General features: G+C 35.9%; 2 protein-coding genes across 2 annotated transcripts in view; one reads left to right on the forward strand and one right to left on the reverse strand.

Moving 5' to 3' along the window:
- Positions 1-10,484, forward strand: part of ITGA4 (integrin alpha 4) — a 38,443-nt gene extending 27,959 nt beyond the window's left edge. Inside the window, exons 18-28 of the mRNA XM_014954615.1 lie at positions 1,414-1,564; positions 2,258-2,356; positions 2,806-2,885; positions 3,217-3,303; positions 3,848-3,938; positions 4,646-4,753; positions 5,031-5,150; positions 6,198-6,317; positions 6,842-6,940; positions 7,125-7,244; positions 8,119-10,484. Of these exons, the coding sequence (XP_014810101.1) occupies positions 1,414-1,564; positions 2,258-2,356; positions 2,806-2,885; positions 3,217-3,303; positions 3,848-3,938; positions 4,646-4,753; positions 5,031-5,150; positions 6,198-6,317; positions 6,842-6,940; positions 7,125-7,244; positions 8,119-8,211 (1,168 nt within the window). The 3' untranslated portion in view covers positions 8,212-10,484. The remainder of the gene's footprint in view (positions 1-1,413; positions 1,565-2,257; positions 2,357-2,805; positions 2,886-3,216; positions 3,304-3,847; positions 3,939-4,645; positions 4,754-5,030; positions 5,151-6,197; positions 6,318-6,841; positions 6,941-7,124; positions 7,245-8,118) is intronic.
- A 1,213-nt stretch (positions 10,485-11,697) lies between these two features.
- The window catches only part of CERKL (ceramide kinase like), a 65,035-nt gene continuing 63,469 nt past the window's right edge, over positions 11,698-13,263 (reverse strand). Inside the window, exon 14 of the mRNA XM_014954142.1 lies at positions 11,698-12,474. Within this exon, the coding sequence (XP_014809628.1) occupies positions 12,393-12,474 (82 nt within the window). The 3' untranslated portion in view covers positions 11,698-12,392. The remainder of the gene's footprint in view (positions 12,475-13,263) is intronic.

Raw genomic sequence — 13,263 nt, forward strand, 5'->3', positions numbered from 1 at the left:
TTTAGTGTGAGTCATTAAGCCCTTTCATTTTCTTAGGCTTGAAGGTTATTTTATTTGAACAATCATAAACTTTTCAGAAAGAAAAATTTACAGCATTTCCATGTGTGACATTAGCAGTGCAGTTTTCTAAGTATTTCAAAGCTCTAAGAAAGGAAAACAGACTACAACGTACCTGCTTGGCATTAGGTACCAGTAGCAGATTTTCAGTGTAAATAAATAGGCTAAATATCTTGATAAAGTGTGAAGTATCACCTTAAATTACATTGTGCCCCTAGAATCTCGATTAAAAACTAGTTAGCTGTGAAGCGTTAATTTATTTTGTCTAGACAGAATGCATTCATTATCCTCGAAAAGCAAAGCAAACACTTTTAGTCTTAAAAGAACGAAATCAAATAGGGGTGTCAATGTAATGCTTTACTTACCGAGTCTTCGTGTATACACTATCATGTTTTGTTTAAATTGCTTAGATTTTGGCCTGCTCTGTAAATTTCTAGTCCGCATCATGCATTTTTTAATGAAGAATGAAATATGATTACCAGGGAAAAGCTCTGGTTCAGCTTTGTTGTAGTCCCAGATGTGCACCTGGTGCTTTTGTGTACTTGTGTGTTAAGCTGGGAGGCATCTTTGTGACAGCATCTTGTTAATGAGCTTGGCTTTAATGCATATAAGAGGACTGAACACTAAGTATATAACTAGTAAAACAACTTTAAAATTTAACCTCAACTTAATCAAGCTACTGAAATGGTAACATTGTGTTTTTCTTTAATTCGCTTTTGTCTTGGAACCTATCATCTGCTTATGCAGTGCTTTTACCTTCTGTTGCTTTTCTAAGTGCCAGCTTCTTTCCCAAAGGTGTTCAGTGACTAATGCTTTGGTTTCGAGCCAGAATATCTGATAAATGTCTATTTCTAGGCAGCCTTTCTACAAGTCTTAATTAAACCTTAATGTCAGGCTGAAGTTTACTTTTAGCCCCCCATAGGGTGTCTGTACTTGTAACATGATTATGGAACATTACATAGATCATAAGAGAGGCATGTTCACTCGCCCCCTCTGTGACCTCTTTCATATTAACTCAGTCCTGTACTTTGGGTACAAAAAGTGAATTTTGAAATGTCTGAAAATACTGTAGCAGTAGCACGTGGCTGTTCTCGTCCATAAGGGAAAGGACTTGTTTTTAAAAGCCAGAAGCACAACTGCTCTGATAACAGTTTTCTTGTTTTTGTGTTAATAACCTCAGGCCTTAAAAAGTACAGTACTGGTGTTGGCCACCATGTAACTGGTGTTGTACCTTCAGTTACAGGACTGAGTAAAAACTTTCCTAGTGATCTCCAGCTGAGCTTTGTCAGAAACAAATGAAATTAATGAAAGGAGTAGTGGTGGAAACTTTTTCACTTATGATAATTATTTTTATAGGCCGTATGATAAGAAAACATATCTTGCTGTTGGAAGTACGAAGACATTGATGTTGAACATTTCTCTGCTTAACGCTGGAGATGATGCATATGAAACGGTCCTCCACATTCAAATCCCTAAAGGTCTTTATTTCATCCGAGTTTTAGAATTGGTAAGAACAAAAAAAATAATCTGTCAAATGGTAATCCGTTGATATTTTTTCTTTTTCAGCCAAACATTTTTCAAATTTCAAATGTCAGTATATAAAGAAACTCAAGTTGTTGAGTTTCCTTAGATACTGACAACCTACGCACATGTGTGCACACAATTAAATCAATACAGCTGACAAATTATTTCAGTAACTGCATGTGATGGTAACAACAAAATTTTAAAATATTGGTTTCTAAAGGTATTTCAGGATGTTACTGCTACTTTTTGTTTGATGATCATGTTTTCAGTGATCACATTGACTCTTCTGTTTTTCACAAAGACATAGTCTTATGAAAAAGTCACAGTCTAATTTTTCTCTCTTTCTGTTCTTTTTTAAATAACTCATTTCTGTGTAGAATCCCCCTGACACTTTTCAGATGTTGGCTTTAAACTTGAGTGGGTCTGGGTGTGATGCACAGGCCTTAGCTTCACTATTAGCAAACACAAGATGAAGTAACAGGATACAGTAATCAATATAAAGATATGTTAAAGTAGTCCAGAATAATATGAGCTTTCTGTATATTTGCATCAGTGAAATAACAAACACCCTAGTTCAGGGAAATAAAAGCCACCCAATTTCAGTGAGTGCATGTAATTTGAAATGTCTGAGAAAAGCAGTTTTCTTTTAATCATTAATAATATTCCTTTATTTTAGGAAGAAAAACAGATACATTGTGACGTATTAGATAAAGACATTAATGCAGTGAAACTTGAGTGCAGCATTGGTTATTTATATGTAGATCAAAAATCAAAGGTAAGCTATCTATGAAGTTCCTGGCTTCAAATTTAAAAACACCCTAAATACATTATGAGGATGTTGGGGGGGGGGTAGGGGATTGTTTTTCAGAATCTCTCCTTTATTCCCAACTAACGCCTTCTGTCATGTTGGTATCTGAATGTCTCTGCTACTTTTAAAATCAGTCGCTTAAACTTTCTCTGGAATAATTCATTAAGGGACAACGTAGTTTGTGTTCTGCATCAACTGATTGTGCTTGGCTTCCCAGCCAAGGCAGCTGACTAAGGCTGTGAACAAACATGTTAGGTCGATAGAAAGGGAGTAGAAGACACAAAAAGCAAGTATTTTCTTAGTTCTGAATTTTGTTAGAGCAGGAAATTCTAAATGAGTTTAATAAAATATTTTTATTTAAACTGTGTTAAGACACACTATCATTTGATATAAAGAAAATTTCTTTTGTTCTACAGCTGGATTTTAGTTTCCTCTTGGATGCAAGCTCATTTACCAGAGCAGAAGATGACCTCAACATCATCATTAACGCTACCTGGTAAAGTCTAATAAAAGTTGCTTAATGAAAAATATTACTAGCTTTGGAAAACAGAATCAGAACGGTGGAAATACTTAGCAAAGCACAATTGCAAGAAAGCACATTAGTTGCAAATCTGTAGAGAAAAGGAAATTACAAATCCCCAGATATTAAAATAATGAGCGGGTTTCTGCCTGTATAAGATGTTCTTTTTTTACTGCCAGACATGTTAACAATAAAATATTTTTGTTTTAATAAGCCAAAAGGTCTGTTTAATATTTGTGTATAGAAATAATGCATAGTATATGATGATGCATCCAATACTCATTTTTCTCTCATTGTATTTTTATAGTCAAAATGAAGATGGGAACATGCTGCTGGATAACGCGCTGACTTTAGTTGTACCTCTCAAATATGAGATTGAATTAAATGCTCATGGGTAAGTCACCTATTGCTATACCTGCACATCCATAGGATATTGACTAGAACTATGCTCAATTCCCAGAACTTTTAAGCGGAAGCGTGATGTAGCTGAAAAATCCTGGGAATGAGATGGCACAGCTGTCCTGGGGTCTGACTTTATTTCCACTACTGTGAGATGAGACCAATCTCTATGGTGTTTCAAACTTGTCTCTTAACAGACTACAATTTTTTAAGAACTGGAATATTTTTTATAGAAAGAGGTATTTAATAAGAGCACAGCAGATCCTCAGGTTGCTTAACATAGACCATACTCTGGGTTTCTTGGGGGGCTTTTATGGAGCATAGTTTTGGGTGAGAATTTACGACTTTTTCTGATTCATCTGCCTTTTTAAGAGGAAAGAGTACAAAGGTAGAGGACTTCTACTCAGTGTTCATGGATTTATTTAAACATAACTCAAGCATTTTCGTAGAACCAATCTTACTGGAGATAGCATGGAGCAGAAAGTTATGCTAACAATATACAGCAATTCTATTAATTTACAACTTCTAAACCATTGCAGATTTGTGTCACCAGCTTCATTTGTTTATGGAACAAATGAGAAAGATTCACCAGTTACGTGTATGAAGGAGAATATCAACTTCACTTTCCATGTAAGAGTTCTTCTTTGTAAACCCTATTACCCTTGTTTTGAAGGTTAACTCTTAGATTTCCAATGTGCTTAATGGCAGCACGCATGGTCAATAAGGGAACTTTTTAAGGCATGGTGACCAACTATTGAGCAGTAGCACTGGGAAGTGGCTGTCAATCGCTCTTTAAACACTTTTTTTGGCCTGGACAATCTTCAACTGAATGGTCACAATAAAAATACTTAGTACAAGCAGGATTGAAAGTGGTAAAGCATTTCTGACTTGCCACTTCTTCCATTAAGAAACATTTTAAAAGGAATTATCTTACGGTAAGCAAAAGGAACTAGGAGTTCCTTGTAAGAGGATCTATAGGTATCAGATTTGTCTCCAATGGATTAAAAGCAGGAGTTAGACATTAATCTCTCCTAGTTCCTTTTTGCATATTCTCCCGGAAGGCAGCGTGTATGACCTCAGGGTAGTCATTGCAGATTAGCACCGCTTACTCCTTGGATTCGGAGAAGTGAAGGGTTCAGTAAGCCTAAGGAATGAATTAAGCAAAATGTTATTACTCCTAGCAGAATCCACTTTCAAGACAGCATAATAATACACGTTCTACCCCATTCTGTGAAGTTTTATGTATTTATACTTTCTATATGTGTATATATATATTTTGTTACTTGAATAGCTACCATGAATTAAAGCTTTAAATGTATAACGTTCTTCCCCACAAGGTTATCAGTGCAGGACCAAGCATGGCTCCAAATACAACCTTAGAGATAACGATACCTAATGCTTTTCCACCCAATGACTACAAATTATTCAACATATTGGATATCAAGGTAAGCACAAGTGACTTAATATAATTTTATTAGCTGTATGAATTCCATGAAGAAGAGAAGCAGAGCGTAGCAGAACTAGGTACTAAGTATGTGTTCAATTTTTTAGCTGTGGTGAAGCAGCATGAACAAGAACAGGATGATCCTCATCCTGATGTGTTTTAGAATTCTGAATGTAAAAATTACATTCCTTTAGAGCTTCTTGTCTTTCAGAAATCTGTATTCTGATTATTAGCTGGTGTTTAAATTCTAGCAGTGATAATGTTATTTTTATTTCCAGACTACAGCTGGACAGTGCTCCTATAATAAATATCCCAGAAATTGTAGTGCGGCAGAAAAAAATGAAAACATATTAAAGGAGGTCATCACTTTCTTTTCAAAGCCTGCAAAGAGACACATGGTAAGTTCTGTCTTTGGGCATCAGTGGGAAATAAGTGACCTGATGAATGAGCCTTAAGATAACAGTATATCTTATATAATGAGGTCACCAAAGCAGTCTTCCAAGGAAGAGTGGTCCAAGAGGACAGCAGATGAAATTCAGTGACAAATCAAAAATGTGGGAAAAACAGTCTTAATTTTAATTGTATGAAGCATGCAGATTAAATATTCATGGCATTTTCCACATCAAAAAAGTGCCATCAAATATAACTAATAGGTGCCAGGTTAAAAAAAACAAAACACAAAGTAGTACTCACAGTGGAACTTCTTACTGAAGGATGTGATGATGCCAAAGATCAGGTAGTTGTATAGTCCAAACCAGAATTGCTATCCCAGTGTTACATTTTTGAGGCTTTGTTCTCGTAGAAATCTGCATCCTGCAACTAGTGTTTAATACAGTACAGTTTTGTTTAATACTTTCATCTCAAAAGAAGCCATACATCTTATATATGTTAATTATGGACTTTAAGTAAGCATACTACAATCAACCACTGATTGAGAGACAGTCTGTGCTAGAATATCAAATTAGAAGTTAGGCATTGCAGTCTTGGACAAAAAATATAATCATGTACAGGCTTGGTTTTTGTTTTCTCCAAAGTTGAGTGCAATGGTGGTAGCTGTCAGTGTACAAACATAAAGATCAATCAGTTTTACTGTTTATACCAGATATCATATAGTCATTGTCATTTATCATTCCTGATAAAAGCTACTTTGAAGTAACAGTGTAAAAAAACCCATATAACCAAATTATTACAATTGTTATTTTTCAGTCTAAAAGAAGTTGAATTTTTAAGAAAAATATTTGCTGTTTTCTATAACAACTAGGTTGGTCCCTTGTACCGTTCCTTTAGCACCTATGGATTGATAGTGATGGATGACAACCTAGAGTTACACCCTGATGTTTCAAGAACAAACATGGATCTTCTCGTTTTACTCAGTTCCCAAGTGTCTTTTACTAAGATGATAAAGTTGATAAACTTAAGTTTTAATCTTTCCCTCCCTTTTGCAGTACTGCATGAAAAATGACAGCCTTTGCTTACAAATATATTGCAAGCTCGGAAACATGGAAAGTGGAAAAGAAGCAACTGTTCAGCTGCAGCTGGAGGCTACTCCTTCACTTTTAGAAATGGTAACACATGAATTTTTCATGCCTTGAAAAATTCCCCTCAAGTATATTTGCAGTATTTTTTGCATATAAATTCTAGGTATTAATATATTTTCACAAACTATGACTAAATCCAAAATCTTTTAGGTGTTAACCTCTTTTATGTTTTTAATGTTAAGTCTCAAGGTGAAATATGAAAAATGAAAACCAATGAAAAATATGTATTTAATATTATCACTTTATTTTCTAGTATGTATTGCTCTGCTTATTCTGCCTAGTTTATGTAGGATTGGGATTTAATTTCAACTCATAATTGTACTCTTCTAAGAAAAGCAGCATGGATATGGACTTAAGTAAAATCCAACTGGGCTTCATTCCAGCTTCTGGTACTAATTTGTTTTGTGATCAGAAAAAGGCACCATTGTGTGTTTGTGTGAGATTCTTTTTCTGTGAGCAGCTGTGTTACCATTTTTGCTGGCTAGAAATTAATGTGTTGAAGTTATTTTTTTTAAAAGAAAGGATTTTTAAATTATTTTTTTTTTAATCAGGATGATGCATCAGCATTGAAGTTTGAAGTAAGAGCAACAGCCTCACCAGAAAAAAATGCAAGAGTTATTGAACTACACAAGGACAAGCAAGTTGCATATGTAAGAATTAGTTTCATGAATTTGTGATAAACTTGTTAAATTAGAAAAAACAATGTGGCATCCTATACACATCTATGCACAGGCAATTAAAATAGTCTTAATTACTGAAAAATTTAATTACTTTTTGTAGTTTTAGTATCTTAAACAAAAAAAACCCCCAGTACTATTATTTTCTGCTTTCCAGGTCTATTTGGAAGGAGTGCACCACCAAACCCCAAAATTCCGTGTTACTGTACTAATTATTGGAATAGGCTTAATAGTTGGCGTCACCTTGTTTTTGCTTCTTTCATTTATATTATGGAAGGTAAGTTTTCAATATTTCTCAGTTGTTCTCAAGTAAAGAATTCACATTGTTGGTGGATCTTTTGCTGTCTTAATGCAGGTTAAAGGATAAATAATATTTCATTATTATCTGTCCTTTCCAAAGAAATATAATTCTTACTGTAACTTGGTGGCATTTTTTCAAAATACTTCTCCGTTTTCCTTCATATTATTTTCTGCTTATTCTACATCATCTGTTACTCAACACCACAAACCCCTTCCCATGTGTTATATGACATCTCATGTTTGCAAATGATTTATAGCATTTAATGATAATCAAATGGATCATTTTTGTGGGATGATGCTCCACGTTTAATGTCACTTGATACATGACAACTAATAGTCTACAACATAGTTTCATGCCAGAGTAAAATGTTTAAGATCTTAAACAGAAACACAAATGCTAAAAAAATCCCGTGCATAAGTAAAAAAGAGAACTATGAAGGATGCAGCTTCTCTGACAAGCGATTAAGAGATTTTTAACTTCTATACCTACATGCAGACTGTCTCCATCCTTCATTTTTAACAGGAATGTGTAGAAATAAAACAAATTTAACAGGAAAGTTTTACTGCTATTTAACGTTTAAAAAAAATACTAGATTCTGTGGAGTGTTACAGTTCACAAGCCCACACGTCCTTACTCCTTGCAGGAGAGTACCAGCCTCCCAAAAAGTAAAAGCACAAGCAAATCTACTTTTTTGATTGACAAGTAGCACTTGATTACCTGGTATGACAAAGCAATGGCAAATACTGTCATTCAGAAAACACCATATATATGCATTTTTAGTTCACCTTTTATGGTTTAGATTTGATAATAAAGACTTGCTGACAACAAATTCCAAAATTGTGTATTTCAGATTGGCTTTTTCAAAAGGCAATACAAACCAGTCTCTCAAGACACGAACAGAAGAGACAGCTGGAGTTTTACAACTGGGAACAAAGAGGACTAAGATGGGAAATAATAAATGTTTGCTTTTAAAATGAAGAATTTAAGATTCAGGTTAATTCACAGGAAAAACATCGGTGACAAGAAAACTGGTCTTGAGCTCACTTGCTCTTACAAAATACACTTTATTACCTTAAACTGTACGGAGGACTACACCTTTAGAGGACTGTTGTTTTTCTAACATGAAAATGATAAAGCAGTTTGTTTTGAAGTCTCACAGTAATATTTGAAATGCCACGTATATATCTGATTTCAAACAGTCAAAAGAACACTAAAGATAAAGAAAAGAAGAATTACTTACCAGAGACGAGAATTTCTAGAAAGTAATAACGTTTGGCCAATCCTGGAAAATAAGATCTCAAACACATTAGCATGAGTTATTCTAGTCACTTTCAAGTTTCAATAATCTTTGATTAGACATTGAAGAACGTATCCTCCCCTCATCTTGCTTTGGCGTTTTCCAAGGGTAAAGCTTAAACCAATAGAAGGACCATAAGTAGAGTGCACGGATGTAGAAGACAGCTATCAGAAGCTTTCTTGGGCTTCTGAAGGACCTCGTAAGCTTTGGCTTTGCAGGCACAGCCACAAGACTGCAGAGACTCAGACACCTGGGCAAGCCCGAACCAGGAAGGTCAAAGGTGGATCCAGAGCAGGGAATTCCAGGGGTAGCCTGGAGATGCAGCACAGAATCTTTTCTCAGCTGTAGAAAGAGTCATGTATCGGAAATCACTGTTTGTAGCCATCTTCAGCATGGTACTTGCAAGCATGACAGAATTAGTTATTTCATCCCTTCCTCAGATATTGCTGCCATGATATTTTGGACTTCTCCAATGAAATATTTCTATGTGGGGTTTTTTAAAGCAAGTATTTATTTTTATTTATTTGAAGATTTTTCTATAGTACTTAGCATAGTAGTATTTAGTACCTGCATTCTTCCAGGACCTGGAAAAAATAAAAAGACTTCACATGATGACAAAACAAAGAAGCGCATACCCAAAAGACTCTGAATGCCAACCTTACTGGGCCAAATTTTGTCTTTAGCTATGTCACCCTTTACCTGAAAGAAGTCACTTGGAGAGCTAGCTTGGGTTCCTGTGAAGTTTTCAGATAAATACCATCCAAACAGGCATCCTCAAAAGCCATTCAGCAGAAAGGCAAATGCCTGAATAGAAACATGGTTCAAACCACTGCTCTGCTACTACAGGAAGTTTCTTCAGCTAGATAAGTTTGCACTGCCACCTAGCTTTGGTGAAATAGCACAATTCAGGGGAAAAAAACCAAACCAAAACAAACCCAAAAACCCTCTTACTTTGCTCCCTAGTACAGCTAACTGGAGAATGTAAAACTTCTTCAATAAGTGAATTTATTGCAACGGCAGTAGCAATATGGCCTTTCTTGCCGTGCCTTTGATGTCTGTCTGAACTGCAAGGAGAAATGAATGTAGTACGTACGTACACATTGGAGCTGCACCACCATATGGGAATTAGCCTGGGACTCGAAAGCAATACAGAGTGCCTTCAACAAGCACTTCTGCTAATAGAGCATTTGGTGCCATAAAAGCCACATTGTCCACAGATTCTAAAGGTTTTGGGGACCATTTTGTAATTTCCTTTCACTTCATTTGAAGCCAAAGATGTCAATCACTCTAAAGTAAATTTTCTCTGTAAAATCTTCTGCAGTGTAAAGACAAATGAATGTGCATATATTTTTTAAAAAAATCAAAATAAAGTCTGTTAAGAATGAAATATTTTCTTGCAAGTCTATGAAAACATACACAAAATGCTTCTCTTCCAAATGGCTTTAGCGAAATTTTGCACTTTACTAAAATATCTTTGAACAAAAATCAGTTTGATATTACAGCACATTGTGAAAAATATACCTCAAATACTGGAAGAAGCATTAACGTTCTTGTCAGTACAAGCAATGCAAAGAAGTGAAACTAAAGCATTTTTTTTATCTTTGAAATAGTTTACATAAGTCAGTACATGTGATAATGTTGCCTTGGAAATTGTATAATTCCTATTCAGATTTTATTATTAACATGTAAATGTTGGCTGCCTCTTCTTAGGCTATGAAGCAAAATTCAATTAGCTTTTATAAACCAGGTTGACAAAAAATTAATGTCCACTGTCCTGATGGTGGGAAGGTTATAAAGTATCACTCAATTTCATTTTGTTAAAAAAGAACCTCAACAAGTTAAGCACATGAATGCTGTTTCTTCTGCAAGTTTAATTATTTTGTTAATTTTCAGTTATGTAATAAAACCAGTTAAATCTACTAAATGTAGCTGGAATCTCCTTCTTAGACAACTGTAGACAGTTTAGTTTGAATTGCCTTAACATGCTAAAAATATTTGATGTGACATAGTACCAATTATAGTAGTTTAACTGGAGACTACTCACTGCGAGTCAGACAACGGGTATGACCTGAAGCGAGAGGTTTCAGCCAGACACGAGGAAAAACATGTTTCTCATGAGGACAGCCAGGCATCAGAACAGGGTTGCAGAGAGGTTGTGTCGTCTCCATCCTTCGAGGTTTCAAAGCTGGACTGGATGAAGCCCCAAGTAACCAGATCTGGTCTCATAGCTGGACCCGCTCTGACCCATCTCAGGAGGTGCCCTGGTGGCCAAGAGGGCCAATGGTCTTCTAGGATGCATTAAAAAGAGCGTGGCCAGCACGTCGAGGGTCATCCTCTCCCTCTATTCTGTCCTGGTGAGGCCACATCTGGAGTACTGTGTCCAGTTCTGGTCCCCTCAGTTCAAGAAGTAAACTACTGGAAAGAGTCCAGTGAAGGGCTACAAAGGCAATCAAGGGAACGGAGCACCTCCACTGCAAAGAGCAGAACTAGCTATGAGATCCCTATAATAATTAAATTGCCTATGAAGCAGTCATTTGATTGTCTACAAATATGGCCTTTACTACTGGCCAGGTTTGTCTGCAGAAACTGTATGAGATTTCCAAGAAGTAACAGTATTAGTTAGTATTAGAAGACAAATAATTGCCATACTTTAGGTACAGGACTTCTTTGTCTTGTGTATTTATCACAGGTAAAAGTTTTTAACAAGTAGCATTCAAAATAAAATACAGTAGCTATAGATCCTATGTAAAGCCTTAAGCCCTTGATTTAACAAAATCTTTAAGGACTGGATTTCACACTGTACTTACTGCTTACTGAAGAAAGAGCTTAAAGCAACTCATTCTGGCCGGGAGACAATGCAGCCTCCAACACCCTCATTCCTCGGCCACCTTCTCGACTATTCATAGACAAGCAACCAGGAAAATGGTCATTATCCCTGTGGTCCTGCAGGGACAAACTTTTTGGTCTGCTACTTTTCATCATCTCAGAAAAAGCCAGTTCCCAGAAAGAATATAATCTTAATTTGCCGTCATCTCCAATAATTGTATTAAATAAGCTACAAAAAACCCAAACACTCTTAAAATTACGTTTATGCCCTGTAGGGAACTTATAAAAATTTAGGTCAACTCTTAATTTATTTATCACAACTTTATTCTCAGCAGCAACAAAAACTATACTGAATATCATTTCAGTTCTAGGATAGACAAAATATTTTTAAATACTTATTTTGTACAAAGAGTACAATTCAACAAAGAAAAGCCATATAAGACATCAGCATGTTCTTTTGTATCACTGTTTTGACTAGAAATGATTGGAAAGCAAATATATTAAGGCAACATTAAAAATTATAACTAGAAATGGAGGTACTGGATTAAAAAAAATATAAATCTATATTTTGCTACCATCCTTCAGCATGAGGTGGTACCATACTTCCAATCACCAGTTCTATTTGAACTGAGCTACCTGACAACACGGATAGCAGCAGCAGACTTAGAAATACCTCATACTCTATTTATTGCAAAAGCCAGAATAATTTTAAAGAAAAAAATTATTTTCTTCTATTCTAATGGACTCTTCTCAAACCTCAAATTTATGAGACCAGTATAATCAGTTTTAATTTTTTCCTGTTAAGCCTGCTTCTTTACAACTAAATACGACTAGATAAAAATATATAACCTGATATAAATTTAAATCCAGAAATATTACAAACATCCCAGTTAAGCTTCTACTACAAAATGAATTCAGTGAGTGAAAGCCTGGGACCTTGGAAAGCTGTGCATAGAGGTGAGAAAAGGAGCCTTTCATACTGAACTTGAAGTGTGTCCTTTCTATATGCAATTGCATGTTGCTTGGGAACTCTCCAGGTCATCAGTGTTGACTCCATAGAGATTAATAAGTTGAGGATGTACCCTGTGAAGTCAGGAAGTAGAACTTTATCAGTTTAATTAACTCTTGCAATGAGTGTGCCACTTTTTTTTTGAGGGGGGCGGCGGGACGGGAGGGGACAAATACATATGAACTACTGTATGGAATAAAATCAGGTGAATTACATTCTGACAATCCCTATAAGGTCATCATTCAAGACTGGATGGGGCTTTAAGCAACCTGGTCTAGTGGGAGATGTCCCTGCCCACGGCAGGAGAGTTTGAACTAGATGATCTCTAAGGTCCCTTCAACCCAAACAATTGTATGATCTTTAGAACTATATATATTATATACTCTATAATATGATCTGCCTTTTATTTTATATAGCTGTTACTCTGAACTCTCTGCCTTCAACTAACCCTGTGTGCATTGCAGAAGCGTGAGCCACTGCCTGTTTAATTCCACTGATAATCTTCCTATTTCCCTGTGTAGTCATACTCTCTTTTTTTAGTTCCTCGATACCGAGACTATTCTCCAGCAGCACTAAGTTTCCCACAGTTGAACAACTACATGTTTTTATTAACCTTACACACACTGCTTTCCAAGCAGGAATCCTTATCCCAGAAGGAGCTCCTCCCAGGAGTCACAGACCTTTCTGTACATCTGTTCTGCTCTAAGAATCAGAAGGGTAAAGCAACAGGCAGAAAGCAGAGAAGTAGAGCTGGAAGCTGTTAGGAACCTGCAAGGAAAGGCCGTGTGGGTCATAACAAACCTTTCCAAAGACGGGCACGAGGCAACAGGGCAGAGGCCCACACAATGGCAAAAGGGCCAGAC

Source organism: Calidris pugnax, unplaced genomic scaffold (genome assembly GCF_001431845.1).
Source record: "Calidris pugnax isolate Ruff unplaced genomic scaffold, ASM143184v1 scaffold103, whole genome shotgun sequence".
NCBI classification, from domain to species: Eukaryota; Metazoa; Chordata; class Aves; order Charadriiformes; family Scolopacidae; genus Calidris; species Calidris pugnax.